Source organism: Coturnix japonica, chromosome 4 (assembly GCF_054131305.1).
Source record: "Coturnix japonica strain WE chromosome 4, WE-NBRP24, whole genome shotgun sequence".
Lineage (NCBI taxonomy): Eukaryota > Metazoa > Chordata > Aves > Galliformes > Phasianidae > Coturnix > Coturnix japonica.
In genome coordinates this window covers 19659452-19687408 of record NC_140666.1, presented here as the reverse complement: position 1 = coordinate 19687408, position 27957 = coordinate 19659452, and the positions used below count along the sequence as shown (strand labels likewise).

The 27957-nt window shown below is 45.4% G+C and overlaps 1 protein-coding gene across 21 annotated transcripts in view; it reads right to left on the bottom strand.

Annotated features, from left to right (window-relative positions):
- The window catches only part of ARHGEF9 (Cdc42 guanine nucleotide exchange factor 9), a 171638-nt gene that overhangs the window by 54045 nt on the left and 89636 nt on the right, over positions 1 to 27957 (bottom strand). For all 21 annotated transcript variants that reach the window (XM_015860489.3, XM_015860490.3, XM_015860488.3 and 18 more), the window contains one exon: positions 520 to 699. In XM_015860489.3, the coding sequence (XP_015715975.2) occupies positions 520 to 699 (180 nt within the window). The remainder of the gene's footprint in view (positions 1 to 519; positions 700 to 27957) is intronic.

The window sequence follows — 27957 nt, the reverse complement described above, 5'->3', positions numbered from 1 at the left end:
TGTACAGAGCAAAAATAATAAAAATAAATTAAGTGCTTGAATCCTTTTTATTTGGGAAAGGCTGGGTTGCCACTGGAGGCATCCAGGTACAACAAAACCTGCTTCAGCAAAGAAGTGATGACAAGCCAAATTGTTCCTGGCCCCCTTAAAAAAATAAACAGAGCTGGTTGCTCTCCCAAGCGCTGGCTGCCTGTAGACCCCATTCCTTTACTGACACTCTGCATGACACAACTGGTTTGCCAAAAAAGAAATGCTTCAGGAGAGAGGTGACGGCAGGTTAAGAGACACAGCAAAGGCATTCCACATCCCAAGAGCCACAAAGCAATGCTTGGATCCTCTACTCCACTCCCATGTCTTTCAAAATCATTTTTCTTTCCCGTTTTTCACACAGAAAACAACATGCACAGTGGAAATAATCACCAATGACAACAAATGCAGTAAGTAGAACAGTTCATCAACCAACCCGAGCAGCAATGGCAGCAATTCAGTGAAAGAGAAAAAAACAAGAAGGTCACTCACCCTCACGAAGCTGGCGGGAAACCATCCTTCTTCGTCATCAATCTGACCCCACCACCAGTCCTTGTTGGAAGCATCCAGCACCTTGATAACGTCTCCTGCTTTAAACGCCAACTCCCGGTTGGCCATGGTGACGTGATCCCATACTGCCTCAGCACTTACAATAGAACCACCACTGATCAGCTTTGGAAACAGAAAACCAAGAGTCAGTAAGAGCTGGTTTCCGTGACACAAACACAAGCACAGCAGCAGCAGCAGCACAGAAAGAAAGCGCTCAGCCAAAAGAAAACACTTTTCTCCCATTCCAATCCATAACCATTTTGCCTTCACATGAAGTAATAACAAGATACAAATCAGCCTGCAGCCATTTCTCAGACTGCAGTTCTGCTTCTAACCGTGCCCCACATGCAAGTGGGTGTGTAGAGGTTCAGCATCCCCAGTGGGATGCTGGAGAAAGCAACACTCCCCTCAGTGCCACACTAACTGCGGGCATGGGCATGCACATCTGTTTGGGTCCATGCCAGCCAGCACCAGGCATAGCTGAGAGGTCCCAACAGGGCCAGAAAATGGCATTCTGCAAAGGAATTTTAATTTCAGTGCAAGTTTGCTTGGTTAAAGACAGTCGCAGCTCAAGTCTCAGAAGGCAATCCATGCAAAGTCAAGCAAAGCTTTCAAACATATTAAGAAGAATGCTTTTTCTATAACTGTAAGCTTAGTATTCCTCTAATGCTAATGACATACTGACTGTTTTGAAATGCTCCCAGCAGGTGAGAAGGGTACAAGGGCATCTGCTGACCTATCACAAGCTCATCCCTAAGAACTGCACCAAGGCCAGCCTGGTGCCCTGGGACTAACTGAGCATGGTCACTTTAGAGCTGGCCAGCAGCATCGCAGTGACCTCTGAGAGTCTCACTTTCATTTCAAGCCACCCAGTTTTATACAAATTCCTACCTAACACCTGCAAGGAGAACTCATGCAATCACTGGCACTCATACAACATCATACCAACCATCCACCTGCACCCAGGACACCTGCTGCTCCTCACAACGAGTTGTTTAGTTTTTAACAGAGTAATAAATGTTTATGGAACAGTCAGAGTGCCTGAGTACATCTAGACATTACCCATGCATTTACTGGCTTGTCAGAGCCATCCCAAGTCATGTTCTTTAATTCTGGTGCCTGAGATGCACTCAGTAAGCACTAGGGCTCACCTCTAGAGTGAAATTTCAACCCACAAAGAGTGAGCTCAGCTTTGCAACCATTACAGCTCTTCCAAGACATTAACAGCCACAGATATCTCTCAATTTAGGCAAGCAATACAAAGAGTAAAGGCAATAAACCCGTCACCGCTGTGAGGTAAGGGGAGAAGCACTGGGAATAGTTACAGAGTACTTAACAGCTATGCTAGAAGTTTGGCTTACAAAAATGCCCATTAACAACTACCTGCACAGTAAGGACTTGCAGAAAACCTTCTGGCACTGCTGCAGGGTTCTCAGCATAAATGCGTAAGAGCATGTAAGTCCCTATGGGTAATTCCATCAACAGATTAAAGGACCTAATGTACAGTTTCTCTTGATCTGATGTTCCTTTAAGAAATGTAGCTTCTCAGATTTGTGATAACTGCAGTTACAGCTTCAGCTCTTCAGTTTTTAGGGTCAGTTTACATAACAAAAGCAGTATCTAAGAAAAGAAACATGCTTCTCCATATATTCTGTTAAGGCTTTACTAAGTACAAACCTTACAAGATATCTGGATAAGAGAAAGGAAAATTAAAACATGGGTTAATAATAAGCTTCCACTAAGAGTCAAGCAGTGGGTACGATGTGTTGAACTTACTGCAGAGGACACCTAACAGATTGGTGTGGCTTTATCTTATACTCGGGCATTTGATGCAGGGGGGGCTGCAGGCAGGTAGCATAGAACCTAAAGCTCGCCCCAGCCCTGGGCAGCTCCCTTCCCTTGGTGTTTCAGCAGTCCTTCAGGCACCCGGACATTTTGACTACAACATTCTTGAATACAGATGATCAGAACTGTAAATACTGTTTCCTAAGAGACCTTACCAGGGATGCACAAAGCAGCATGGAATATTTCCCTTGCAGCATCTCACTGAGACACTGCACCTCCACTTCCTCCCATGGCTGCCGCCCACCGGCGACTCACTGCGATCTGGCATTCATCTAACGAGATGAGGGAGAGGGCTTTCTTTTTATCTAGAAAATCTGGTGTCTTATCAAAAAATAAATCAGGTTGGCCTGACACTCATTCCCTTTGTTAATGCCATTGGGTATTTCAGTCAGTTTTTTACTGATGATGAACCAGGAGCAGAGCTATTACAACAGAAGCTGCGTTTTTTGCTTTTTCTGCTTCAACTGACAGACTTTGCTACTACTTCATACACAGGCAGATCTGAGTATGAGCTGCCACAAAAATGTCACCAAAACCAAGCTTCAGAGGGACTGTGCTTCACAGCCTCCTAGCCCACTTTGTAGAAGCAAATTTCCAAGCCTGAGGCTCCAAAGCCCAGCTTTGAGGAGCACAGTAGGGCTGGTGGAGAGTGCAGAAAAGCAGGGCTGTGTGCTCAACCTTGTGCTTCCCAGTGCTGCTAGAGGGACATTCAGCTGGTCCTTTCCTCAGCCCAGCAAAAGGATCCTGGAAGCTGGCAGCAAGCCTCACCCTTCCAGAGTACAAAAACAGCTCAGCCTGCATCCCAGTGGTGGGATGGCAGAATTTGAGTGCTGGGTCCACTGAGAAAATGTCAGCACCTGACACTGAATGGTGCAGCTTTTATGTTGGAAGGCATCTTGCTGCATCTGTGCAGCCTTCCGACTCATTCAGGGCAGGGTTACAAAGACAGAACATGACGTCTGCAGCAGCAAGGGATGAGAACAAGAGAAAGGTCAGGATAAAGTACTGTGTATTTCCTGAGAAAATGCAACACAGGAGCTCTTCAATCCAGAAAGTTCACAGACCCTGGTTTCAAGTCTGAGCATAAACACTGTGGTCAGGCATCCTCAGCCAGAGACTTGGAATGGAACTTATCTTCTATGCTTTTAGATGCCTACCATATAGCATCTGAACCAGTCATCAGGACTCCTATATAATCAGCGAAGAGAAAGACACATCTGGAGTGTGATTCATCTCCACTATTTCAGTTACCTACCTCCAAGTGAGGTGCATCGTGCCCTAGAAATGACTATTTCTCTCTGTTCAATTGGGTGATGCAGAAGTTTACATTCCTGACATCTTAATATCCATGCTATAATCTGGCTGAGGCCAAAAAGGGGTAAGCAAAGATTGGATTAAATAACTGTAATCACCATAGTAATGGCCAAATAGTTAAATCACACTATCCCAGACACCAATTTCCTGGTTTGCAAGGGCTTTGTAAATAACACTGTGTTCTCTGGACCCATTGGGAGAATATCAGCCTCATTATAATAATGATGATCTGAATATCTGGGGAAACAGCACTGCTCAGAAGGACATGGAGGCAACCAGAAGAAACACATCAGCTGATAACATGCTTATGGGTCTGACAGACCCTACATACAGCATGTCACCCAGGTGAAAGCCCTAGATCCTATGACAATCACCTTGCAGCAATCCCCCAGTTCAATTTTCACTACAGGTTTCAAAAGTGCTCTGCAAACCTCCAATAAAGAATTCAAGCACAAATCCTTGCTCTGAAGGTGCTTATTTAAGACGCCCCTAATACTTATGTACAACAGGTGACTGCTTCGTGACAGCAAACAAAGCCACTGTAAAGTAATTCAGTAACACCCACATAAGGTCCACGTGGATTCTGCTTTCTCTTCTAGTCTGGTTTTATTTCAGGGAGGGACTGTGGCCACTGGAAACACTGAACTACATTAGAGTAGTTGCCGTACAACTTAAATAAGTGCAAAGTTTCCAAGACTGTGAGCTCTGGGTATTACTCAGAGGTAATGAATAATCCCAGGGCAGGTATTTCGCCATCGGATCATTTCCTAATGTGTTTAATTGAGTTATAAAAGTTAAAGAACAAAAACAAAAATCAACCAAAACCCACAGCTCTGGGTAGTTCCCATTCAAAATAGAGTCACATTAACTATGTACTCCACTAGAGGATCAGGGTGGCACTTTGTGGAGGGGAGATGGAGAAAAGCACAATGCCATTTGTTTAAATCATCCTTGTACAGACACGTCCTGTATACAAGCAGCATAAAGGTGCTCTAAAATAATGATGGAATTTCCTACTGTATTCAACAGGCTCCCTCTATAATGGCAGCAGCCAAAATACCTTTGAGCAAAAATACACAGAGGGTGGTGTTTAGGGTGAAGAAACAGATCCCTGGGTAAGCCCTGCAGAATAGGAGACACTCCATTTCCTATGTTCCCAGCAGAAAGACACCTCACACTGCTTTACCCACTCACGTTTTAATTGCATTGCTCCCTCATGTGCAGTAATGCTTACAGCACAGATTGTAGGGCAGTTTCTCATGGGACTATTTATAGTAATAGCAATGCCATCACCTTAAAGATGTCCCAAGGAACATGTGTGTGGCTGCTCTGCAATCCCCTTGTCCATCTCCATGTTTAAACAGCAAACACCATGTGTCCATGTGTCACTGGTTTCTGAGCTGGCTTGGCCCAGTTCCGTGGCTACTGGGGTGGGGGAACTCACCAACCCACACCGTAGGAGAAGGGGAAGGAGGTAATGGAAAAGGCTCATTAGGGCTGGGTTATTACATTCTTCATTGATTTAGATTTTCTTGAAGACAGAGCACCTGGCACAAGTGAAATCACCTGGTCTCAAATAAGGCACGGTAGCAGACTCCAGAGTATGTTATTCTCTATGTCATTCCTACTAATTGTAACAGCCACAACACAGAGCTGCAAACCACATCTGGAGATCTGAGATTGCCTATAAGATCAAGGCAGAAATGAAGAAAAAGGCTATAAAGGAGCTGGAGTTACCCCAGTAAAGCTCTGCTCTTGTGGTTTTTAATTGGCTCTGGAGCAGCAGCAGCATGTCTGTGCTCCAGGGGTGCCCATTGCCATAATTACTTTCCAGTTCTTTCTGCATACGGGGCACGTTAGGCTTCCCCTTGCCTGATGACATATCTTCTGTGTACAGTGATTACAAATAGCCAGTAACCATAATCTTTTAAATCACATGAATTATGGGACTGGTTCTGGTGACCAAGGTTTACATTACCCAGGAAAGCAAAATCTCTCCCAGTGAACCAGCTCCCAGCACCAGCACAGGCTGTCAGCATGAATCCTGCACTATGGCACATGGAAAACTAAGGTCTAAATGCATATAGAGGTTTAAAGCTGTGTAAATCCCAGTCTTCTGACCAAAGAGGAGGACTCCTCACATTCCTAAATGACAGCAGAAATGACCTTAAAGACCTGCAGGCATATTGAAAATCCTTCCTGTGAGCAGAAGTCCACAGCCACGCTTTGCTTTATGCCCCATTTCATCTTACCCAGCTGACCCTGCACAGCACAACGTGGCAAGGGAAGCTGGCAGGGTCTGCTACCAATGTTAATAAACCCAGCCTGGCCCCACCGCTCACTGCTGCAGCAAAGCCTAACATCACCGCATTGGACACAGGCTGCTGCAGGACTCGGGGAAGATTGATACAGATCCTTCCCAGTTATCCAGGGTGTAAAATAATGCAGATAAGCAAAACCACAGATATTACGAAACATGTATAAATTAGGCTCTGGGAATGCACAGCAAAGAGCGGAGCTGATGCAATTGAGGATGCACAGCACCGAGCGCTCAGCTGCATGCAGAGTGTTCTGAGCATCCCTGTGCTGATCCATGGCCTCAAAAGCCGTTTGGGGATAACCAAGACTTGCCTGAAAGCATCAGGAATGTCACACCTAGATTCATGCTGCCCCAAAACCCAGACCTTCCTCAAAAAGGAAAGTGGAAAGACTTCCTCCCATGGAGCAGACTGGCTGGCTGCAGGCAAACAGAGTTAATCTGAGCAGCTGAACGGTTTTGCAGGGAGGGAAGGTGAAATTGTAAGTGCTCTGAGGAAGGCAAAAGCACTTGATGATTTAAAGATTATTTCAAAATGTACATCACCTGTTACTCCAGGGCACAGAAGTTTCCGAAGCGAAAAGAAATTAAAGAGCAAATTACACAAATTACTCCCAGTGGATTTCATTACTCCACACAACACAGCTCTGCCCAATGGCACTCGGGGCTGCTTGTCCCAGACACAGAGTCTGCACCCCCAGAGCAGCTGCAGAACTGCAGCAGGCACCTGCAGCACAGAGCAAGTAACAAACACTTAAGTCGTCCCAGACCTACCCAACAGCATACAGCCACCAGCACACAATGCACATGGGCACGTACACCATGAGCACCAAGTGCTGCAATTTCACTTATCTGGAATCAAACATCCACAGTAAAATGAAGTGACAGGACCAGAACTGATGAAAGCGTAAGTAGATACATTGTTCTGTAAAAGCTGACATGGTTGGTCAGGGTCTAAAAGATCAGGAAAGGAAATTAACTCGTATTTAAGTCCGTTAATACAAAGCAGAAATATCACTCCTGGATGGCCAAGCATAAAGAATGGACAGCAAGAGTCCCTCTGTGATGTCAGTCCCTGCAATGTGTTTTAAATTACATCACATTATCCATACATCACATGATGTGCATCCTGCCATGTTACACCACAATGAGCTAAAACACATCATCAGTTAACAGCCTTAATGCACAAGTCCCATATATTGCTATTGTAGAATGAGGTCAAAATAACAGCATTAAAGAAGAAAGTTTAAAAACATAAAACAAACAAACAAAAAACCATATTTAGCAAAGCAATGAGAACCTAGTATGTAAGAAATAGAGGTCGCTAGTATTGCTGCATGATGTGCCATCCCACTCCTGGGCTCCAAAAGCATTCAGTTTGCTCCAGCATAAGCCCCATGACGAGCATCACTTTTTGGGTACTGACACATGGGGTGAGGAAGAGAAGGAGGGCAGCCCTGCAGGTGTACATCACAGCAAATGCTTTTGCTCCCTTGGTTTCAACAATTGGATGTCAGGCATTGGGCCTGACATTCTTATTTCCACCTAATTCACTCTGTATTACGGTCTATTTTCTTAGTCAAAAGCTCAATGGTCAATCCCGGATATAAGAGGTTATCTCACCAGTAAGGTAATAAAATAAATGTATGCAACTCCCCTGCAGATTGTCATCAAGCCCTATAAGCCTATTACAAGGATTGGCCAGATCAGCAATGGGATATGCGGCTTCCTCCCCTAAGCTGCTTTTCTCAATTCAGCTCAGGTTAGCAATGAACAGAAGTCACTGTCTGGTGGCTCCTGTGCAAGCCGGCCCTTCCCATCCCTGCAGTCCTGCTGTGCAGGATGTGTGCCAGCCTGGCTCCCTGCATCCCACCCCTCCAACTCACAGGGGCCACACTTGCTTCCTGGGGTGACAAAGCCATACCTGGATGGCACTGAAGAAAGCAGCTACGTAGCGAGATAATTCCATTCAAAGTCTAGAGGGCAAAATTGTCACTGATGAAATATCACTGTCTATTATCTGTTGGCAAACGCAGCACATAATGGCAGCCACTCAACTTAATGGCTTACATTCCAGTTCCTTCAAACGAGCCCATCACCGCCGTATGTAATCACAGTATATATTTAAAAGTATAATTTCCATCCAAACAGACCATAGCTGGAGCATTATGACTCACAGCTCCCCGTGCATCAGAAAGCGTGTCACTCAGACCAGGAACTTGTGAGCCAACTCATGTGTCCAAGCGGACCATGCATGGCAACCCCGTTCTGACACAGCTGGCAGACCCCAGCAGCCCCTCGCTGTGTGCCCAAGGAAGAGACACAGCTCCTGAAGTGCATGTTGGTGAGGGATACAGACATTGGACAGAAGTGCAACAGAATTAAAAGGCCTCTCTCCCCATATACTGGTCCCAGAGCTTAACATCTGAATAGCTAGAGTTGCAAACTTGCTTTTATTTCTGCCGTAATAAAATCAGCTCCACAGCATAACTGTGTGTTCATGTTAGAATGGGCTCAAATGCATGGGGAAGAAGCATACAAATGCAATTTGTTTTTTCCAGGCAACATGATGTTTTCCCTGGCTAATAGACTCAATTCATTAAGGAACAACAAGAGCCAAGCAAACTACTTGCAGCAAACATTTGCTGATTTTAGCAGCATTCCCTCCTTGGTGAATTATCCACGAACAGATTGGCTTTCACATAATTATTTTTACCTGCTATGATTTGACAACCTTTTTCAGACTAACTTCATTATGTACAAACTACATGTTCTGTAACTACTGCTTAAAACAGTGATAATTCCTAATTTCTTTAATGAATCAATTAAGTCTCCCGGCACCACTCTTGCTCCTGGATTCGATGACTACCACATTCACATACCATTTTCAAGATGGTCAGGATGGAGCGTTGAGGTGAGCAGATATTTGCACTAGGATTTGCAACACTATCTTAAGGCAAACATCTGAGTTGTCTGAAGGGGTTTGGAATGAATAAATCTTTGCATTATTCACCTACCTCTAGAAATAACGCTCCATCTGCTCATAGAACAGCTTTCTTTTTTTTTTTTTTTTTTTCTTAACTTAGATAAATGAAGGTCATGCAACTGAAAGAGGAATTTGCACATCCCCAACCATGCACACTGAGAAAAAGTGCGTGTACCTGGTCAAGGTCATTAACCAGTCAGTGAAAGAAATAAATACAGCTGTCAGGTTAGGGGGAGTGAGTAATCACCTAGTGTATCATTGCTGCGACAAGCACCCCGGGACACAGGCTGGAGTTGGAACATGTCCTTTGCAATTAATCATTAATCAGTATGCGTTACGACAAAGAAGTCCAAATGGCAACTCTAAGGGTGAACCAAAAGACCTATGCTTAAAAAGACCTACTTTCAAAAGACCTATGGTTATCCCAGATCAAAGAGAAAAGGCAAATGGAGCATGATCAAACCCATCCCAGCCCCTGGATGGAAAGCATTCAGCTCATCCTGGGATGTGATTCAGCCCAGCAGGAAAGGCAGCACAGCTGAGCTCTGAGCTTTGGGCACTGCACCAAAGATCCTTTTCTTTCCATGGCCTGTCCCAGGGAACTGCCATACTGAGGTCCTGAATGAGCCCTGGTTGTGTTATAGGAAAGCAATGGGACAGGGCTATGGGCAGCTCAGAAATGGTATTCAGAAGAACATGGGCATCCAGGCTCATACTGCAGAAAGGCAATCAGCTTTTCTTATTTCCCTGTAACACCATTCTTCCTCACAATGTGCAGAACACAGAAAGCGGTTTGTGCTGTAGGCTCTGTTCTTATTCATGTGAATAGTGGAACCAAAGTCAATGGGAACATATGTAAGCCTATGCTCATCGAACGCATCAGATTCTTGCTTCAAGGAGCATCCAACCCTAGTGCCTGATGTCTCAGCCAATAGATTTCAATGCGGCCTGCAGTTTGTAGCACAATTTTTTTAGAGCAAAACCAACACGAACTACAAATGGGTGTCTGGAGAGGTTGCCACACATGGGTAGAGCTGAGGGTGCCTGATGACAGCCCAACTTGAATTTGGACTGAAACTTGCCCAAGCTGTCATGGTTGAGCTCATTTGAGTATGTTATCTCAATTAAAGGATCCGCTCAGGACCAGCTTCAGCTATCATGTATTATTTGCCTGGTAAGCAATCTAGATGCAGTTATAGTGTACATACCGTGTGCTGGGCAGCTCATGGCAATCATACTCGTGGGTCGGGCAGGCATGGCAGAGTGAAAACAGTGATGGACAGCCATGACTACCTACAGGAAAGATGGCTAAAGCTGTGCCAATGCAATTACGCTGCTCCTGGAGAGGTGGTGAGCAATCAGAGGCAACACATTTGTAAATGCACATTAACCGATAGCAAAATAAGCCCAACATTCAGAAATAAAATCTTCTGCTACAGCTATTTTGACTGGTTGCTGAAAACAAGAGCGTGTATACCTGACTGAAATGTAGCCTGTTCCATCACAGACATTCCCAGGGCTTTATGAATGCTATGGCAAACTCTGGCAGTACCAGTTATTTCTAGGTATCATTAAAAATTGATACTGTTTGTCGAAAGCTTTCAAGATGCTCTCTTTGGGCAAGTGCTTGGCAAGTACCCTCCTGTAGACATCTCGTAATGAATTTTTACTACTGGCCTATATATGTACTCCACCTGGAAGAACTAAGTGGCTCTAGTAAGCTTTCAGTCTAAGTAAATTCTCATTTAAACAAACCCTGTGAAAACAGGGTAGGAGCTCAGATTGCCTCTTATTTTTCTTTCATGGTTCACCCAAAGAGAAAGAGACAGGCAGGATATAACCTGATCTCTCACACAGGTTTCCAATGTGGCTGCATACCACTCACTGCTTTTCCTTCCTGCAGCTCTGGCACAGAAAGAATCTATTATCTTACCCCCACAAATTTTCCCATTACTTTTTATGGCCAGCATTTCTCATGATGACAGCTGCCTTCTTTCCAAAGTGCACAGCTGGACCAACCAGGACATTTATCCAAAGGGAAGGAGGGCAGAGAAGAGGAGCAGAATGTCTGCAGCGGTCAAGTACGTTGGTACAAAACCCTCCTTCCCTGCTACTGCCTCCACAACAGATGGAATCAGAGAAAACCTGGACATCTCAATACCACAGGGGGACATTTTTGGATAAGGAGCGATTTCGGGACCCTGCTCAGGTCTGGCCATAAAGGATCCTGGCTTTGAGGACATGGTTCAGCTGAGGATCTCATGGGAGCACTGGATGGTTTGACAGAGCAGGCCTTGCTTTTTCAGACCAAATACTTGACAAAAGAGGCTGTCCAAAGTGTGCTACTGCCTCATAGGAGAGTGTGTGATTTCTACAGCAACATGATGGAAAAAAAGATAATTTCCCCTCCAGTTCAGTCACAGTCTTTGATAACCTGGACCACAGGTTGAGTTTGCTGTCACATAGGCTTAGGGATCCTGCAATGCAGCAAATAGCAAGAAAGAACAGCGCAAGAAACTAGAAACAGGACCCAACAATGACTGTTTGCTGCAGTCCTCATTACCTTTACATCTTTACTGCGATATGGAAGAGGTAGTATTCAGTTACCTTCCCCAATAGTATCTAATTGGGAAACCTTACAAATATCTCTGAGTACCAAGAAATAAAGCTAATAAATGGGAGGCCAGCTCATTCCAGACCCAGATGCAATGGGGGAGATGCTCACAGGGCAAGGAAGCAGGGCAGTAAGATCGGCAGGAAATTGGAGAGGAGTCTGAAAAGCACTGCAGTGAGAGCAAGAGCTGTACCAAGCTGTAACAATCCCTCCTCCTCTGGTTTGTTCTGCACAAGGCAATTCATTTCAGACACATATTGATAGCGTGGGAGGGATTCGGAGAAAAGCAACAAATTTTATCAGAGGTTCTGGGGGGATTAATATCCAAAAAGAGATTAAACATGTTAAAAGCTCAGCTAAACCACCATTACAGAGTCTGCACTAATACAGCTTAAATAGCTCCAAGAAAGGTATTATTTATGTGCAAGGGCTGCTCCAAAAGTAATACCTCTTGGTAGGGATACACCGATAGACTACACTCCATCCTCACTGTTGTACACTGGGTTATGACAGTAGGAAGGTCTGTTATTACAGCCCAACTGCAGCACTCTAAGAGCAGCAATGTTTGTCCCCATATTGCAATTAAGGACACACTCTCTGAGCACATAGCTTGCTCCCAAATATGCCTGACTTTAACAAAGCCCCGTGTTCTCTCCCAAACTGCAGCACTTGAAGGGTGTCTCTCCCCTGGTCCCCAAGACAGACATGGCTGTGGAGGCACCACCACAGCTCTCCCAGGCAGCCCCATCTCTGTGCTGGAAGCAGCACAGCGCTGCCAAAAGCTGTAGGCAAGGGGCAGCAGTGACTCCCTTCAATTCTTCCACCTCACTGTGCTGCAAAGCCTGGGGCTTTCTGGGTGTGCAGCCCCACCTCTCCCACTCTCCTGAGAATTTACTTATCCCCAAATGTCCATATCTGGACAAATGGCCTTTTCCTCCTTAAAAAGGCAAAAGTCATCTCGCTCCCAGCATTACTAGCACTCCTTGCAAACACAGATCCTCAAACAACTTTTAACAACTCAAGTCAGCAGCCAGTGAAGCCCAGAGGAGATCTGTGATGGCTGCAGAGCTGGTTATTTCAGTGCCCCAAACAGCCTTAAATAAATAAAAAATATACAGACACTCTACAGAACTCCTCCATAAAGGTGTCTGTGCTACCACTGATGGCAACTTGCAGCGTTGTTTACATGGCTATAAAGCCCACAGCCACTCTGTCTTTGGGTCACTCAGAGACAGAGGGGAGCCGTGAGTATTTTTTGCACTTAGATTGATCTGGGGGAATTAAAGCACAGGTTGTGTGCTGGTAACAGGTTTTGGCACGTTTGTCTCCAGACAGCACAAGCTACCAAGGGAGAATGGAAAGTGTCCCTTGGTGCAAGGTGCCTGTTTCCCAGGGGCAATCGTGCAAAGAGAAAACAACCACACTTATTTGCTGCCAGCTTTGGGCAATGAGAACACCTTTTCTGGAAGTTCATGCATCCATGCAAAGCCATCAGAATAGCACCCATGGGTGTCAAACAGAGCCCTGTGTGCATCATCCTCTGTGCAAATGAGCAGGAGGTTGTTTTTCCCAGGGTAGCACAGATGTGTCACCAAGAAAGGCACAACCCCGCAGTGCCCAGATGCTGACAGAGATCAGTAGAGGCTGAAATCTCATGAGAAATTCTCTGCTTGTCCTTCAGAATGAGGGGAAGGCAGATGCCTTCATCCTGCTTGGCACATCAGGACCTGATGTTGCACAGTCTGCTGGCCCTGATCCACCAAATGGGGCATGCTGCACAGCAGCCCAAGCTGCAACTTCCCCACAAATGCTCCCATTGATAACCCCAGCAGCTGATTGGCAACCCCAGTGCTCCATCAGACAGTTTCTCTGCCTTAATTGGTGCTTTAGAAGCTGCAGTAGGCAGTGGGCAGAAACTCCGGAACCTCTACAGAAGGAACACATGGATGCTAACGTGATGCCAGGTCATCCCCCAGCTCCCCTTATCTGATGGTCCACAGAACGCAGAAGTTTGTGATGCACAGCTCTGTCTAACTAAAACTGTGGGAGGGGATGACTCCAGAGGACTGAGTACAATGATCCAGTGAAGGATTTAGCCCGGACACTGTGGCTTAACTCAATGCATTCTGTACAGAGTGATGCTGGGGCTTAGCTGCTGCCATTGATGGCACCTACACTTGCAACTCAGCCCTAACGTGTTGGGAAGTTGCTGTTTTTCTCACTCCTGATTTACTGCTGATGTGCTCCAAAAGCCACAGCATCAGCAGTCAAAGCCACGCTGTGAAGTGGCAGTAGATTCACTTCCAAACCACGAGATCAATCTGTGGTCTCATTTGGGCCCATCTCCTGGGAGCCACTGGGGACATCCCATGGGTGCTGCAGGAAAGAGTAGCACAGACTGAAATACAGTCACAGTCTGTGAGGAACTGTGGTTTTTTGGACATAAAATAGTATAAATTTTCCAATTCCTTCATGAACTCCTCAAGTCACTTAATTTTTAATTAATCTTTTAAACACCAAAATGTGACTCAAAACACCTTACCAAAAAAGGACCAAACAAGCACAGCAATTAGTTACATTCTGAGGTACCTTCCTCATATACAGCTTTTGTATCCTTTTCAGGATAATTAGTTCCCTCTCCAAATGCTCCCCTTTCCCAGTTGCTATGAGGATTGCTGTTTGGATGCTGCAAGGACAGAACCACATTGACATGTCTTTTTTCCTCCCCATTATTCTCCTGAGAAGGAACAAACGTGCTCATATCCCTGCTCTACACCTTCAGAGTGCCTATTCAGAACTCTTCTTACCAGAACGGTCTTGTCAAATTAATTCATCATTAAGGACAGATTTTTTTTTCCCTTGCCACTGTGAGTTAATTAGCAAAGGGGTTGCCATGGCTACCCAGCAACACTAGTTAACACCACATAATTTACCATCTTGGCAAAATGTGGACTAGAGCTCTGCAACAGGTGAAACAGCAGGCGCTGTGCCTGGCGCACACACTACAGCTAGGGTTGCTCCTTGGGTGAAGGATTTGGCATCTCTTTAGTCTAAAAAGATAAAAATTATAAAGAAAGAAAGAAAAAGGGTTGCAAAAACTTCAAGACTTGGCCATTAGGACTAGTGGGCCTGCAGGAAGGCTCCCATTCTGCAGAGGTTTTTGCAAATTCAGCTTGAGAACCCAGCTAGGAGCCCAATGGAGGCTGCTCCAAACCTGTCTGATGTTCAGAAAGCATCTCCTGGCCTGCAGCCCACATTTTCAGTGAGCACCCAGTACCTACTCATCCTTCCATCTTTTTGGCTGAAGAAGTTCTCCTCCCTACGGCTGTCTGTCCTGAGAGATCTTGTCAGCTTCCTGTCGCAGACTGCTCCTCCATTCCCCTGATTGCCCTTGTCCCTGTTCCAGTTTGAATTCATTTTGCTGAATATTTGCAATCAAATGGGCTACTCCATTCCAAGCGAGGTTGCACCACTGTCTGGCACAGCGGCATTAATCTCTACTAGAAATTCATCTCCTAATACACCCTTGGATCGTACCTTGCTTTTTTATGGCCATCTCACACTGTTAGCTCATTGTCAGTCTTTGATCGCCCTGATACAGCTCAGGCTTCCTCCCGCCAGCACAACACAAGGCTGCAGCAGGAACTGCTCTCCCTGTGAGCCACACACCGCTGGCTGCTGGTGCGTGCAGCTGCAACCCTCAGATCTCTTCTCTGGTTATTTGGTTACCCTGGTAATGCCCGGTAGCATCCTCTGCTAATGCAAGAAACAGAAAAACTCAAAAGCTTAAATAGCTTTAAATAGACAGAATTCAGTATCTGGGTAAAACGGCCCAAACTGCAGCACCAAACTAAAAAAAAAAAAAAAAAAAGTGTTTTTTCAAAAGAGGGAAAAAATCACAGCATCCCCCTGCAAAGAAAACGTGAAATAAAAGCAAAAGGGATTTGTCTGCACCTCACTAAGCCAGCTCCTAAGGAATGAAAGCCCAGGTGCCTAGAAGCAGGTCACCTCAGCGTGTCAGACCAAGGCCATCTTCCCCTCCTGTGCTCACTGGGAGAGAAGTCATTTTGGCTGTTACAACCTCTAAAACACCAGAGGCCAAGTGCTCTGAGTTGTTGCACTGAATGCACCACGCAGAGCGCAGCCACATCCACCACACACACAAGTGTTTCGTAGGGAAGGAGGTAGCCAGATATGGGTTATTTACTTTTGGCTTGTTTGGTTGCTTTTCACTGTGAAGATGCACATCAATCCCACCTCCACACACCTCCTCCTGCTCCAGGCCAGGACTTGGTCTCCAAGCAATCCATCCACAGATCTTCCTTCCCATCTTGCATAAGCAGTTATTTTTTGCATTTAGGGAAAGATGGAAACATTTTCCATATTTAAAAGCTTTTTCTACCATTCCCACCAAGCCGAAATCACTCATGAGCATACTCCAAATAAGCATTTATGGCTCATGCTAATGGTATCAGAAATATTCTTTCTCAGGCTGATGTTTCTGCACTGTTTTGCTTTCCTGTTAAATAGCTCAGTAGCTCTGAAAGGCACAAACATGGCCAGGAGCAGAAATGTTAAACCACGGTTGGTCTCCAAAGCCCCTGACAGCCTGAAGTGAGAGAGACTTAGGATCTGGAAAGACAACCTTTAGTCAGAAGAGGCAGTCAATGGGATATCCCAATCCCCAGCACTGGCACTCACCAGCCTGTCTCAGGTCACAAGAACATTGTATGGTTAAAGCAGAGTGCCTTCCCCTAGCAGAGGACACTGAGCTGATTGTATATTAATGAAGGCTCAAGGTCAATACATCCCCATCAAGCTCAAACCGAAGCAGGTCAAAAGTTGCTTCCTGAATTAATGGTTCTTGGTCCAGTTTCAAGCAGACAGGAATCCAGAAGTCACCATCAGAGTTAGGAAATCAATGCCAAAATGTTAGATTTCCCAATTTCCAGTAGGTTTATTTTTGGCTTATCCAAGTGTGAATGAGCCCAGAACTGAGTCTTCTAATCCCTGGGTAGGACTAGGTTACATTCTTGCAGGATTTCTGCTAAGGGAAATGATACCAAGGGAACACCAAGAATTAAAGGAAAAGAAGATGGCAATCAAACCATCCAAATTTGAGAAATGGTATACACTTATACCTAGCGAATCCCCAGACATTTCTATGGCATCCATGCTAAAATTGATTCTTCTTTTACCCATAATAAAACAGAAGCCATGTGCAGTATTCCACACTGAAAAAGATACTAGCAATAAATAATAAACATGCACACACCTCAGTGTACAGAGTTGCACTACAAACCTTACACGCTGCTGTGCAAACAAAGGTTAAAGCAGAGGAACAGAATCTGAAAAGGAAAGCAGAAGCTAGAGGGTCCTTCAATTGCAATTCAACAGTCATTCGGATCAAGTGATGTGACACAGACACAGATTTCTGGCTTCTCTTGACCAGGATTTGAGGATCTGCATCCAAAGAGAAATCCTCTCTCCTTGCGTAACTCACCAAGGAGCTGTTATTGGATGAGCATTTCTGCTTTCAGATCAGTCTGAGCTACTGCAGACCTGGAATGCATTTAAATGGAGGAAAAAAATGCTGCTTTCATTCTCTTCTAGAGGAATGGTTTTGCTCATGTGGCTAACCTGAAAACACTCAGTACCACCAATCCAACCAGCACGTGGAGGTGAGGAACACACTAGGGGAGAGTGCACCAACACAGGTGAAGGTAACAGCACAGCAAAACCAGACACAAGCCCCATATAACATTACTTCAGCCCTCCCCAGCATCATCTTAAGGACTACTTCTGCCTTTTGTAGGTTTATGCCTGTCAGCCTTCAGATGCACACACTGCACATCACCTGGATAAAAGAGACAACACCCCCAGTCCTTCCACCAGAATTTCATCCCTCTTTTCTCTGGCCAGACTGTGTTCTGTGCCTCTCTGTTCTGCCCCTAGAGCCCCCAGCCTGGAGAGGCAGAAGGAAAGCACAGACAGGATGCCCCCTAAACTCAGAGCCGAACATCAGCTGCATGCCAACAGCTCTGCAGCTCAGACATCTCCTTATCTCCTCTCTCTGCTCAGTGCACTTCCTACAAGCATCTTCTCTAGCAGCTTTAATTTAAGCACTGCCTTGCATGCAGAAGATGTGGTACTCTTATTGACAGAGCTTTATTGGGAAGCACAGATTTATACTTGCATGCAAATCGTTTGAGCATACAGAAACTTTGTTCAAAGGCAGCTGAGATCTTGCCATGTAATGCTGCTCTGGAAATGTCTTTGCAAAGGATCTAAATCAACTAGCTCAGACCCCTCCACACTACTGGCACCGAGAAGGTTTGTGCTATGCCAGTTTCATCTTGGTGAAAACACACACAAAATAGTGTATCCACCCCAAAATCATACAGTCCAAAAGCACAGGTGGGTTACAGGGCCATGCTGGCTTGTGTTTCCCTCCCTCTGGCCCTGATAACTTTCTGTTTTACTTGTTCAGAGCACAGTGGTTAGAAAAGAGCTGGAGAACATTCAGATGTTCTGCTGGGTGAACACTTCAAAGCTCTTAACAGCATCTCATCCTAAATTCCCTGCTTTGACCAGAATTCCTTTCCTTAATTTAACAGCATGGATCCATCTGCAGAAATTAAACTTATCACAATACAACCTCCCCCAGCCCGAGATGCTGCATTCATTCTGCAGATCCAGTACAGCAGGGCTTAGGAGCACAGGATGAGCCTAAGAAGGCTAAGGAAAACTAAAGAAATCAAAGAAACAACTGAAGAGAAACTAAAACAGGATTGCCTGAGCTGGGCAAAGAAGAAAGCAGCTACTGCCCACGGAGACAACTACTGAGCACATGCAAATCCTTCCACTGCAGCGCCCGAGGCAGTATTAATAACAGGGGTTTTAAATTACTGTTATCTCAGCCATCTCCTTTTTATTTTGTGCCTTGTATGATGGAGATTTCTTTGTCATTTTTCAATTCTGCCGCTTGATATCTTCAAGATGACAACCTGTGCAGACAAGGCGGCAGACCCACCAGCTGCAGGGCTGCTGTGCTGAGTTAGCCTCCGCTTCCCAACCTCAGCACTGGAAATAAGAGCAGACCGAGCAGAGCCCAAGAGAGATGTTGCAGAGAAAACCATGGGCAGCCAATACCTCAGAGTAATTCTTCAACTTCAATTCTTCTATTCTGTTGGATTTCAATTGAAGAGTAATTCTTCAGTTGCGTACCACAACTGTAATTACTTGGAACAATCCATTTGCTATTCAAGAGAATATGTAGATTAAACAAAAAAAAAAGCCCCAAAGAAAGGATATTCACATGTCCACACATCCAGGCCCACCCTGTCACCCAGCTCCAACACCTCAGCTGCTTTCTCTCCCTGCATTGAGGGCACCACACGGCAACAAGCTCCTTCTCTGCAGCAACCACAGATACCAGCCACGAGCCAGAAGTGGTGCACTGGTGCAGCCTGCTAACTGCATCAGCATGTTAATGAACCCACAGCAAACCAAGCTCCAATGGAGGAGGAAGGACAAGGGCAGGAGACGTGGTGACAGCCGTTCTGGTTGCCTGCCAAAGATGTCAGCATGAGAGAGGAACACAGAGCATCTTCATTAGGGCTAATTGCAGTTTTGGTTTATTCTTTCTCACTCTCCATCATCACCCATGAGGTGTCAGTGTGCTTTGCCACACTCCAAGGGGAAGAGCAACTCTCCTTCCTGCTTGACCTCCTTCACCCCAGAGCAATACAATGAGATTTTGCTTGGTAGCATTTTGCTTTCCAGCAGAGATAACCTCAGGTGTATAGGAGCAGCCCACAGGGACAATCCAACATCCTGGGGTTGAGCTACTGCCTCTGGAGCACAAGAATAAATCCCAAGGCCAGTGTGGGTGAGTTAAACCTTTGGTATAGAAAGACAGTGGGTTTTCAATCGTGCCAGCATCCCCTTTTAGCCTGACAGCTCCTGCTCTCTCAAGAAAGCATTTCTACCCTAAACAAGCTTCAGAAAGTCGCTTATTTTGACTCTTATCTTCCCAACACCTTGACAAAAGGATCACAGCTGTCAGGAGAGGATATTATCTTAACTTAAAGGTAACATGAGCAGTGCAGCTGTGTTTCCTAGCTGTGCCCCTGTGCAGGCAGCCTCACAGTGTTACTGAGAACACTGCTGCCCAACCAAGAAGCTGTGACTACGGAATAACCATGTGCTAGACGTGATATTGCTCTCCCTTCTTACATGCATCAAGATATCTTAGGAGTTTCTTTGATTTAAACATGCTCCTGTCCCAAGCACTCAGTGCTAGAGGTTTAAGGCTGCATTTCCCCTGGCTTTTCAAGGGACTGGCCTCAGGGGTAGATGATCTGGGGGAAGAAAGCAGTGCAGTAATTAATTCCTAGTCAGCTGACAGGCCTAACTCATCAATAAGAAAAGATTAAAAACAGGGAAGTGCTGGGTGCCCCCATAAGAAACTCACCATCTGCACTCAATAGTGAAGAATAATTCATCAGTAAGATAAATAAAAGACTGCGAACTACCGTAACACACTGTTCTTTAGTCCCTCTAAAACCTAGGCTCCCAGATGAGAAAAAATTGCAATGCTACAGAATTATGATGGGCACAGTTTCTTATCTTAACTGGAAGGACACACTGGTCCTTCCAGTTTCAAAAACACAGCATTCAAAAATCTAGCTGCATAGACACATCTCTGCTGCTGGGTTTCAGGTTTGCAGCTGAGACGCTGTGGGCTTGGATCTCCTCTCTAGCTCGAGCCCCAGCACACAGGTACCCCTGCACTGTCAGACACCACCACCTGGAGGGCTTCCCCTCCATCTGCAGGGTCTTGGTATTCTCTGAAACTCCCAAATAACAGTGTATCATGTTAGAATGACCATAACTTTGAAACAGTGCAAATCATGACAATTTCTGACTTTCAGAATCTTGTTGTCAGAACGTTTTGCTTTATTATTCCAGCCATGGGCAAGTGGTTCTGATAAAACATCTGTCTCAAACCAGTCCCTAACGCCCATGGACTAAACTCATCTTTTGTTAGCAACTAAAAGGTTCACTTACACTGTTACTGACTTCACTACAGACAGAAAAGAAATGGAAGAGCTGGAGCACCAAGAAGGCAGCTTTTCTTGTTAAACTGGCCTCAATTTCTCAAGTATCCTATTGAACATTATGGAGGTCACACCTCTACACCACTAAGAAAATGGAATAAGACTCTGAAATTTGAACAGTTTAATAAGGAGTGCTATATTCCCAAACTGCCTCAAATGCTTTACCAGAGTATGACGAGTTCCAGTTTTACAGGTCCAAACCACTAATTAAATAAAAAGTCTTTTTCTTCCAGATTTTGAAGTCATAGTTTGTGGAAAGCCAGAACACAACAGCTCCTGTGAAGCAGCAAAGCCCTGCTACCAGCTTTGGTCCCAGACCCAACACCAAGCACCCTGCCAGCTGCCAGGCTTTGGGCTTCCCATGAGCAGCATTTCACTCTTTCCTGCACTAACTCCACACCATCTTTTTTCTGCTTTCCTAAGTTATTCCCGTTCTTGAGGCACAACTCTTACCAAAAAGCAAAAAACAGCCCATCAAAAAGCTCTTCAGACTTAATGGTGCCAGACGACAGACCTTACTGTGACACATGATCACACTGTTCCCCCCCCCCCCCCCTTTCCATTGTATTTTCCATAAATCTCCTATGCACATGTAGGCTTGTATCTCTCATGGATCAAGCCTTGAATTGATTGAAATGGCTCATCCCTCCATGTTTCCCCCTCTTTCTGCCCGTACAGACATGCCATTGTTTCACTGACAGATTTAAGCCCTGTAGCACACATTGAAGTACCAGAGCAGCAGCAACACAAGGCTACACCACCCTGATAAACCAGGAGATGCAATGGGCAACCTCTTGGGCTCGAGACAGCTCAGTCCTTGGCCTTGACAACAGCATCTTCTAATAGGGATGTGAGTTATGGCACTGTGCCTGCGGTGTGGGCTCTGTCGGGTGGATGAAGTAGCAGCATTACTTGGGGTCAAACAGCAGCACTTTCCAGACACCAGAAGCAGGACTGGATTTACACTATTCATCTATTGTATATTAGGGCTGTAAAATTTCCTCTTTTCTTTCCCTGCTGTCCTTCCCTTACAGATTAATTTTATTAACAACTCTTTTCATTGGTGCTATAAAATCGCATCCCACATTTGGGCCCTTTTTAAGAGGGCAAATTTCAACATAGATCTTGTTATCCCAGGGCAGCTCTCCAAGCACACCAAGCTCACTTACAGCATCTTGCTGGGCATGCTGCCCCTCTTTGTCCCCCCAAAGGCAGGCGAGCCAAAAACAGAACCAGCCAAGCCATCAAGCATCACAGCTGCTTTCCCATAAGGTGCATGTATTGCACATTAGTACTCCTAAAACGTATTCAAGGATGTTGAGGACCCGGAGCTGCCAAGTCCCACGGCTTAGCTCACATTAGCCACGGACAGAACTAACCACATGCTGGCTTGTTTTTTATGATTTACACTTCACTTTTCCCACTCACGTTTCCACAAATAAAAATCAATGTCTTATTTTGCTCTGAATGACAGCACTACAGTTGAGCGAATTAACAAAACCCCTCACTGGCTCTGTATGTTCATTTCTCCCTCTCTTTTCAATGAAAGAAAATATCAGACCCTCAGGCCTTTAATTTGTACATCTCAGAAGCAGTCGGGCAGTTTAGGAGCAGTTTCTCCCACAAACCGGGCAGCTCTATACATGACCCTGATCTCATTTCCTATTCCATCATAGCTGCAAACCAAACTGCCAGGCTGACTCCCAGCACAGCCTAGATTTCAAGCATCAAGGCCAAATCTCTGCTGCCTAGGACTGAAACTGCTCAACAGAGTGCTGTCAGATCCCCTGGGCCCGATCTTTATCGATATCAAACCACAATGGAGTGCTGAGGCTAAGCCTGGGCACTGAGCCCTGAGTCACCCAGTGCTACCGAGTGCCCAGCTAAGGGGCTTAGGAGGTATGAGCCACTGCAGTGTCACACACTGTATTTATTTGAGATAAAAGTGGTTGCACAGGCCAGCTGCGAGCCCAGCACTGCTACCTGAGCACTCCTCTGTAACTATTTATTTCTCCACCGACAGTAAAGGCATCGTGTATTTTTGCTTTCTTTGATCATCTGCTCTATTCTGTTCCTCTCCTTCATGCTTGCTAGCAGGCTGCACACAGCTGTATGTCTCTAATGGGACACATTAATGACTTTGATGGGGCATTTGAAGGCTGCCAAGGCCAAGAGGATGCTTTACAGAACACAGGGTGGCATGGGGCTGCATGGCACAGCCCTGGTATGCAGGCAGCTTTGCCGGAGCCATGCTAAGGAACAGGAGCCAGCAGCAGTCCTAACACCACTGCCTCCACCCCTAGAGATAATTTTCATAGCCCTAGAGATGGACTATGAAGCCCATCCCCTAGAGATAATTTTCTATGAATAAAATGCTTCTCTTCATGCTTTCCCAGTGCTCTGTGTGGCCAAGGCGATGCATGTTTTCTCCAAACAGCATACGTGCACACTGCTGAATGTTTTAGCATCTTACCCTCTCCTCCTCTCCCTCTGAATTTTTCCTACCCTGCCTCAGCCAATCACGCAGGGGGAAATTTTAGTCTCAGCCTCATTAGTATAGGGTATAAAAATAGAAGTACATTATCTCCTGTATTTCTCTTCATTGATTCATCAGCTGCATGAAGGTACAATAATTAAATGTTTGTCGAATGAAAAAAAACACGCATAGAAGAGACCATTCTTTTCCTGAACGGGAGCAGAGATTGAGGGGCTCCTGTGACACACAGTCTGTGCCCTCCCCACTCTGCACCGCTATAAAAATGCCTGATGATGATACCTCCCTCTTTCCCTCCTCCTCAGTTCAAAAATAAACACATGATGGAGACTTCAGGAGAAGCTGGCAAAATGTCTCTGCTTCAACACACATACACTCAGCAAATCCCTTTCAAAACCTTTCCCCAGATCTCCCTAAATCCCACCTGGTGCTGCTACCAGCATCTCCAAGATCTCTGCCAGAGTCAGGAGAGCCAGCTGAGCCAGCGTGTGTCTGCAAGGACCAAGGTCAGCACGGGAGATGCTCACAAAACATTAGTGAGTTGACTTGATCCTTCATCAAAATACTTTTTGCTTTTCCTTCCTAACACTTCACTGCCCACGACATGGCAGGCTGAGCCGATGTGACAAACTGTCGAAACACATCTTTTTTTAAAAGAAAAAAATTAAACCTAGACTTTAAAGGTAAAACTGGCCCCTCTGAGTCTCTCTGTATCACACGTGACACTCCTGCTGGAAAAACCATGGGCTCCGAGAGCAGATTGTTGGGAAAAGGCTCTCGAACTGGTTAGAGCTGTAGTCTGCAGCAATAGGACTCGGTTGAGCTGGGCTTTGTCTCCTTTTAGCTCACATTAACTACAAGAAGTAACCACAGAGGATCTGAAGGACCTGGCCATTTTGCAACACCCAGACACAAGCCTGTGGTAAAATGCCGTTCTTCAATTTCATGAAGTAATGAGCAAACCATACCTCAGACATTCTGCTGCACTGCCAACAATATCTGCTGCCAAAGAAAAAGGACCTCGACCACCACCATTCCCAAGTCTCTGCATTCACGCCTCGTACTTTATTACTGCTGTTGTATTAGTAATGACCTATTTACCACCAGGCGATTGAGGGTGTCAAATCCAAAGTGCCTTTGTGCTCCCTGGAGGAGTGTGAGATTGCTATTGATGAGTTTAGTGGTTTGATGTAACAGAAATGAGTTTAATGCTATTGGAGCTCCTTTTGTACAAAGGCTGGGGGGGTTTTATAGAGTCTTCAAAGCAACAATAAAATACCACCGGTCTGAGTCAAAGTGGACAGAGACTGGTTGCACACATTTTAAAATGATTATCCGAAAAGCGGACATGTTTAAGCTATTGATTTCTGATTTCAATATCTGACATCTAAGATGAAAACTTAAAATCTCTGATAGCAACAGATAGGAAAGCTCAAAAGCTAAACCTCAGTTGACCAAGAATCTGGTTCATGGTTTCCATGGTCTTGGGCTCATTTCCAAGCACCCAGTATCACAGTGTTCTCCCCCCATTAAGTCCATCAGGATTAGCAAGAATCCTGGGGTTTCAGCTCAGTTTAAAATGTTACTATACATTAGTGTTACTGTAGGTAAAGAAAAGAGGGAGGAAAGTCTGTCCAATATTGGTGGCAGGGAGAGTTTATAAACCAGTAACACCGGATGGGACAGAAATATCTAAGAATTAGGATGGTTATATAATATATATATATATAATATGTGTGCGTGTGTGGTAGAATAAGAACCTGATGAATACAGTAGCCTTTTTTAAAACAAGAATCCGAGGCTGTTGGACAGAGATAAGCCTCCACAGCCCTGCCTCTCCAACACGGGTCAGCCAACCAAACACAGCTTGTGCTTTCTAAGGTCGTCCATAAATCCAGAGGACTTCTGATTACGCTGAAGAGATCAGGAAGGTTTGGAACAGGCTGTTGAGCTGCCAAGAAAAATCCTTTTTTTACAGCCAAATCAACCTCTATGAATCTTCCACAAGCGGTAATCAAAACACCGACTCCAGCTGATGAAATGTCTCACTTGTTTCTTGCTTTAGGTCTGGTGCCAAAACCAAGACCTGTTCATGGCATCATCTCCTAGCACCCATATCCACCACCAACATTGGCTGAACCACCAAACTAAGCTTGGATTCTTCCTTAACCAGTCATTTTGGGTTCACACAGCACTAGTGGACACAGGGCCGCATAGTCACTAATGGATGGGACTGACAGGCACACACAAGCTCAGCTTTCTAGCACTAACTGGCAAATCTTACCGTCTGCTGGAGTTTGAATCAACTCCAGGTAATAATAATAAAACACTCCCTTCATCTCTGCTCCAGTGTTAGCAGCGGCCCATTTCCAGAGCCCTTCTCCTCATGAATCCATCTGTCTTTGGGAGCTCTGCTGCTCCTCTCTGCAGTTATCATTAGAATAAACTTCATTTTGTGCAAATCCTGCTGGTGCTGCCCATTCATTAAGAAGTGCTGTCCAGAGCTGCCAGTATGCAATTCAGGGGGCTGTGTGGTCAGAAAACCATATTTGAATCATCTGTTCTGGTTAAGGCCAACAGAAGACAGTCCACTTGAGTAACTGTTCTCAGTACTTTCTCCAGCCTAATCACTCCTGTCCCATGTGAAACACATCACTTATTTTCCAGAAACGTAAACCCATGCCCAAGGATATGCCTAAATTCCCATTTCCAGCCCCAGCATTCACTGTGTAACACCACTCCACTGTAACCCCCTGCATTGTATCCTTCTCCCTCTTTTATCTACACTTTCTTTATTTGCAAAAGCCTACACATCTTCTCTTGCCTCGCCTCCTCCTCAGCTTGTGGGTGCTTTCTCTGTGCTGCCATCTCTCCAGATTGGCAGTGAAGCTACTGCAAACCTTCTCCCCATTTCACTCCATTGCTCTGAGACTGTACTTACAACACAAATGTGTAGGGGAGTCTGGGAAGGAAGAGAAGGAAGGCAGCAGCTCCTGGTAGTCCATGAGAAACAGGGTGCCCATGGTAGCTCCAGGGGAGCAGGACACCCATCCTGTACTGCTGAGCTCTGCCCCAACACATCACTGCCTCAGCGCCTGCACAGCACTTGTCAACAGCTGGATTCAATGCCCATCACCAAGGGCAGTCTGAATACTCAAAATGGATGAGGAACAAGGTAAAATCTCCTTAGGAATGCCACCATGCACAAGAGAAATGTCATGCACTGGCCTTTCAGGGGACTGCCGGGAATGACACTACTGACATCTACTAAATTCATGGCTTAACAATACCAAGACAAACGCACCACACCCTGCAGACACCAGAAGCCTCTAACACTGAGACTTCTACCAATATCTTAAGTAGGCTGAGAATATATATGGTGAACAATAAATACCAGCAGTTTGTGCAGCCATAATACCTCCACTGTATGACATGCCCCAGCGTATTTCAAAGAGGCGATCAGAACAAACAGCACTCGATGCCCCAGCTCTATCACTCATAGGCAAACAGGAGCCCAGCCTGGCAGATGCTATGTAGGATTATCGTATGCAAAGCTGAGGGCTTTCACCTTCTAAAGCCACTGTGCTCACCAGTACAGCCTCCTCTCAATGTTCCTTGAGACAAAACAAGAGGAGAAGCTCAGAGGAGAAAGCCTCGAGGCAATGCACTTTCTAACCCACCTGCAACAAGGAGGAGCCTTTTCGAGCCCACTGCAAGAAGGGATTCAAATAATCTGCAAGGAAGCTGAACATAGCAAGCCAGAAAGCCGTAAACATCTGGAAGTCCAATGCCTTCCTCCTACAATTCTGAATTGATTTCTTGCCTCAAATAGATTTCTAGATGGACTGCAATTACATTGAGTTATAAAATGCTGTAAAAACATTATTTGTTTCTGTTACAGAATTTATTTCTGCATCTCTCCTTTTTAGTTTCCTTCACAATTCATCAGCCCCTCTTTGGAGCTCAGCTACCTTTTTCCTTTTCCAAACTGCACCGCATCCAACCATTTTTATGTTTTACTACTAGAAGGATGGTGCTGTTGGTAGCTCATAGCATTCCCCTGTAAGCAGCTGGCCAGGGGTGCAAATACCCACTGTGGGCACTGACTACAGCTGCTGAGAAAACCCACAACCATCTGAGCACTGAGGCAACTGCTTTGTGAGCTGCCCCAGACTCTCAGGCTGCCTCCAGGACACAAATCTCCATGTACCGTCCTGATTCCTGCTAATAAATCACAGGAAAGGAGGAAAACCATGAGGATGGACAACATGAAAATAATTCTGTTCTTCACAAGAGCTTGTAAAGGAGTCCAGTTGCCCCTGAAAAGGGCAGGGCTGCTGTTACCTCACTCCAACCACTTGCCAGACATTGCTGCCTAGGGATGGACATACAAATAAGATGATAATTCAATAAGATGATAATTCAAGGGATTTCCAGTTAGGGCAGCAGTAGGGTGGCAGTCACCAGGCACAGCTCTCAGAAGCATTGGGATTCACTTTTAGAGATGCACGTGGCCCTCATCAGTCCCTTTGTATTTATCCTACGCAACCTTGAGCCTATATCACTCCTGTGGATAATACAGATAACTGCAGGTAGTCCCAAGGCTTTGATCTTCAGCTGACGTATGATGGTTTTCAGGCACCTATTTTCATTATAAAACAGAAAAATTACTCAAGTATTTGTTTAGCA